Source organism: Penaeus japonicus, unplaced genomic scaffold, assembly GCF_977035675.1.
Source record: "Penaeus japonicus unplaced genomic scaffold, GWHDUDI00000001_assembly GWHDUDI00000013, whole genome shotgun sequence".
Taxonomy (NCBI): domain Eukaryota; kingdom Metazoa; phylum Arthropoda; class Malacostraca; order Decapoda; family Penaeidae; genus Penaeus; species Penaeus japonicus.
Window position 1 is genome coordinate 7,579,013 of NW_028234415.1, and position 5,000 is coordinate 7,584,012.

General features: G+C 49.1%; 2 protein-coding genes across 2 annotated transcripts in view; one reads left to right on the plus strand and one right to left on the minus strand.

The window, feature by feature from the left end:
* Window positions 1-547, minus strand: part of LOC122251441 (uncharacterized) — a 59,324-nt gene extending 58,777 nt beyond the window's left edge. The window contains exon 1 of the mRNA XM_086542892.1: window positions 127-547. Within this exon, the coding sequence (XP_086399018.1) occupies window positions 127-390 (264 nt within the window). The 5' untranslated portion in view covers window positions 391-547. The remainder of the gene's footprint in view (window positions 1-126) is intronic.
* A 3,528-nt stretch (window positions 548-4,075) lies between these two features.
* JMJD4 (jumonji domain containing 4) overlaps window positions 4,076-5,000 on the plus strand; it is a 4,358-nt gene continuing 3,433 nt past the window's right edge. Inside the window, exon 1 of the mRNA XM_043007431.2 lies at window positions 4,076-4,337. Coding sequence (XP_042863365.2) covers window positions 4,106-4,337 — 232 coding nt within the window. The 5' untranslated portion in view covers window positions 4,076-4,105. The remainder of the gene's footprint in view (window positions 4,338-5,000) is intronic.

The window sequence follows — 5,000 nt, forward strand, 5'->3', positions numbered from 1 at the left end:
TGACCTGAACTCTGCCCGTCCTTCTCAATATCATATGTAAATCTGCCCTTTTTTTCCCCTTTAATCTTTGTTCTCTCCTTTATTCTCCTCTTCTCCTCTCCATCTCCCGTTCCGTCTGTAACTCACCTGGAGGTAACATGCATTGTCAGTCTTCATGGCTGCCTGTTCAACGCGCTGCAGACGATCCGAATAAATCTTTGTAAACTCGTCCAGCAGTCCAAGCATCTGCGAGGAACTCTTATTGCTGCCTTCTGTGTCACTATTATTATTCCCTCCTCCTCCTCCTCCTCCTCCTCCTCCTACGCTAGACCCGTGATCATCACCCCCACCGCTGTTCCCTTTTCTTCCGCCACTCATATCTCTCTTTTCCTCACACTTTGGGGGATCCATTATTAGTCCAGCGGGTCACCGACATATCCCGGACACTGCCGATCACACTTCCGACTCGTGGCTGAAGCTGTCGGGATCACATTCTTAAGCGCAAAAGTGCGTGCGTGTCGGACCGGGGGGGAAGCTGCGACCGATCGTCACATCTCGGTGCTGACGACTGAAGTAAACAGACGACGGATCGCCCTCGCCGCTCAACAGATGGCAGCACCGCCGACCCGCTCTTCTAGGCTCGCCCTCGCCGCTCAACAGATGGCAGCACCGCCGACCCGCTCTCCTAGGCTCGCCCTCGCCGCTCAACAGATGGCAGCACCTCCGCCCCGGCGCCCGCTCGGCTTGCCTAGCCCTTCCTTTATTTAAGATTGGGTTTTTTGCTTCCTTGACTGCTGGCTGGCTGGCCGATTTTCTTTTGCCTTTTTTTTCATATTCGTTTTTTTCTTTCTCTTTCTCTTTCTCTTTCTCTTTCTCTTTCTCTTTCTCTTTCTCTTTCTCTTTCTCTTTCTCTTTCTCTTCTCCTTTCCCTCTCTTTCCTCTCTTCCCTCTTTCCCTTTCTCTTTCTCTCTCTCTTTCTCTTCTCCTCCCTCTTTCTCTTCTTCTTCCTCTTTCTCTTCTCTTTCCTCTTCCTCTTCCTCTCTCTCTCTTTCCCTTTCTCTTTCTCTTCCCCTCTTCTCTCTTCTCTATTCCCTCTTTCTCTTCCTCTTTCCTCTCTTCTCCTCTCCTCTTTTCTCTCCTTCCCCCTCTTTCCTCTCTCTCTCCTTCCTCTTTCTCTTTCCTTCTCTCCTTTCCTTTCTTTCTCTCTCTCCCCTCCCCTCTCTCTTCTTCTCTCCCCTCACCCTCTCTCTATCTTTCCCCTCACCCTCTCTCTATCTTTCCCCTCACCCTCTCTCTATCTTTCCCCTCACCCTCTCTCTATCTTTCCCCTCACCCTCTCTCTATCTTTCCCCTCACCCTCTCTCTATCTTTCCCCTCCCCCGCGCTATTTCTCCTCCCCTCCTCTCTCTCCTTCCCCTCTCGTTCTCTCCTTCCTTATCTCTCTCTCCTCCTTGCCCCCCCTCTCTCTCCCCCCCTCTCTCTCTCTCTCCTCTCTCTCCCCTCCCTTTCTCCTCCCCCTTCTTTCTCCTCTCTCTCCTTTCTCTCTCTATCTCTCTTCCCCCCCCACTCTCTCACTCTCCCTCTCTCTCACTCCCCCTTTCTCTCTCTTTCCCCTCCCCCTCTCTCTCTCTCGCCCCTCCCTCTTTCTCTCTCGCCCCTCCCCCCTCTCTCTCTTTCTCTCACTCCCCCTCTCCCTCTCTCGCCCCTCCCCTCTCTCTCTCTCTTTCTCTCCCCTCTCTATCGCCCTTCCCCCCTTTCGCCCCTCCCTCTTTCTCTCTCGCCCCTCCCCCCTCTCTCTCTTTCTCTCACTCCCCCTCTCCCTCTCTCGCCCCTCCCCCATTCTCTCTCTCTCTCTCCTCCCTTCTCTCTCTTCTCTCTCTCTCTCCCCTTCTCTCTCTCTCTCTCCCCTTCTCTCTCTCTCTCCTCCCTTCTCTCTCTCTCTCTCTCCTCCCTCTCTCTCTCTCTCCTCCCTTCTCTCTCTCTCTCTCCTCCCCTCTCTCTCTCTCTCCTCTCTCTCTCTCTCTCTCCCTTCTCTCTCTCTCTCTCTCCTCCCTTCTCTATCTCTCTCTCTCCTCCCTTCTCTATCTCTCTCTCTCCTCTCATCTCTCTCTCTCTCTCTCTTTCCTCCTTTCTTTCTCTCTCTCTCCTCCCTTCTTTCTCTCTCTCCCCTCCCCCTCTCTCTATCTTTCCCCTCCCCCTCCCTCTTCTCTCCTCCCTCTCTCTCTCTCCTCCCCTCTCTCTCTCTCCTCTCTCCTCCTCTCTCCCTCTTCTCTCTCTCCCTCCCTTTCTCTCTTCTTCCCTCTCACTCTCCCCCCTCTCTCTCTCTCTCCCTCTCCCCCTCCTTTCTCCTCCTCTCCTCTCTCCTCCTTCTCTCTCTCTCTCTCTCTCCTCCCTCTCTCTCTCTCTCCCTCCCTCTCTCTCTCTCCCCTCCCCCCCCTCTCTCTCTCTCTCCTCTCTCTCCCCTCCCTTTCTCCTCCCCCTTCTCTCTCCTTTCTCTCTCTATCTCTCACTCCCCCTCTCCCTCTCTCGCCCTCCCCCCTCTCTCTCTCCCCTTTCTCTCTCTCTCTTTCTCCCCCCTCTCTCTCTATCGCCCTTCCCCACTTTCGTCCCTCCCTCTTTCTCTCTCGCCCCTCCCCCGTTCTCTCTCTCTCTCACTCCCCCTCTCCCTCTCTCGCCCGTCCTCCCCCCCCCCTCTCTCTCTCTCTCTTTCTCCCCACTTCTCTCTCTATCGCCCTTCCCCCCTTTCGTTCCTCCCTCTTTCTCTCTCTGTCTCACTCCCTCTGCCTTATATTCTTTCATCAATAGAAGGTCTACACAATAAATACAAAGTGGAGGCTATAAACACTAGACTCTACAACTTGGCAAGAAAAGTCTGGGATAAATTAGCAGCCCTGAATGAAGAACTGACAACGCGTTCACTCGAAGAGAACAACATCCCCCAGGTGAACGACCACTACTGGTGGAGAAGAATAGCGCCGTATATCGAGGGCGGAGAGCCGATCCCAGACTATGCAGCAACCGTCTAGGAAACCGTCACCTGAAATGAATGACAACCCTGACTATACTTATGTAAATAACCTTATTATGTTATAAATCTTAATCTTTGTAAATAAAATTATGTAAATAGAATGTCAAATAAGCAGCAAGTAGGTTTGCCCTACTTCTTTCTACATCTATATCTGCTTCAATTTCCAACTTTTTTCTTCCCATGCTTAGCTAGTTTAATCTACTTTCCTCCCTTACCTATCTTGCTGGAAAAAAAAACTCCCCCTGCCCCTCTCTAGCCCCTCTCCCCTCTCCCTCTCACTCTTTCTCTCGCCCCTCCCCCCTCTCTCTTATTCGCCCTTTTCCCTTTCGTTCCTCCCTTTCTCTCTCGCCCCCCCCTCTCTCTCTCCTCTCTCTCTCTCCTCTCTCTCCCTTTCCTTCTCTCACCCCTCCCCATCTCTCGCCCCTCCCCCTCTCTCCTCTCTCTCTCTCTCCCTCTCCTTCTCTCGCCCCTCCCTCTCTCTCTCTCTCCTTCTCCCTCTCTCTCTCCTCCCCCTCTCTCTCTCGCCTTTCCTCCCTTTCCCTCCTCCCTCTTTCTCTCCCCCCCCCTTCTCTCTCTCTCTCTCTCTCCTTCCCTCTGCTAATCCCCCCCCCCTCTCTCTCTCTCTCTAGAACACGCGATAACACATTTGTCTCTCTCTTTCTGCCTTTTGGTCTACTTGCATTTTTCTTCAATCACTCTATCTCTCCTTCGCTCGACACACATAACTGCCACTTGGTCGAGCGGCTTTTTTTTCTTTCTTTCTTTCTTTTAGGAAAGAGTCTACGCTTTGCTTTATCTCTGCCTCTGGAATACCACACTTTATTCTACGTTTTCTACTAACGTATTAACTCTTCCTGGGACGTCAATTACGACCTATAATTAGCATTTGAAGGCAGTTTTATCCAATTATTTTTTATGATTCAGCGAGCTTTGTATATTAATTCACTAATGTATTATTATCTAGATGATAATTCAATATATAATTTGACGTAAACATAGAAAATCAGTGAGATACGATGATATATTATATCAAAGCGAGATTGATCGGTCTTTTTAGCAAGACAAAAGACATGTCGTCTGTTTGTTTACATTCGCCAGATGATCGAACTCGGCAGCTGTGATCTCATTGACCACGATGGCCCACAAGAACCTCTTGCGTCATTTCCTCGCATCACCGAACCTCTGTCATACGACGAGTTCTTCAGGGAGTTTTTAGAGAAAAATCGACCATGTATATTCTCCAGCAGCTTCACACAGGAATGGCAAGCGAGAGAGGATTGGGTCACACCCTCCAACACTCCCAACGTGGAGTTCCTGAGAGATCACTTCGGTGCGAGAATGGTTTCATTTGCTATCTTTTTATATTTATGTTTATCCCATCTATAATTGTGTCCACTTTTCTTCACCCCCATATGCCGCGCTCAGTCTTTCTCAAGTGGAGATGTGCAAGAGAGTAGCTTTTTTTTGGATGTGGCCTGTATTTAGTTTTGGCTCAAGGTATCATGCAATTTTTCAGACCAGATTTTCTATACCCTTAACTTAACAAGCAAATCAACAGAATCAGGGTATTAATTAGGGAAATAATTCCCTATAGTAATTTGCCCCTCTCCCTCCACCAAGGAACAAGTGTTTTAGTGTGTGTGTTTTTGAAAGTGTATTGTTGGAGAGGAGGAAAAGGACACAGGCTAAGAAAATTGCTTAAAAACATATTCTCTGACCCCGTTCCTACCCTTCTGCTGTTTCCATATAAACCCTCAGCTACTTTGCAATAGCATTGTCCTGTATTGGAGTGGCATAACATCTTGTTTTGTAATGTTCTTTCTCATTCATATCATATTGAATGCCTCAGTTATCTCTGTTGATACGTTTGTCTATTATAAGAACTCCATATCCTTTTAATATATTGGCAATGCTTCATACTAGTAATATATGTAATACATAGCAGATATCTATATCATAAATTGCCCTATTGAAGGGGATTTTATTATCCTGC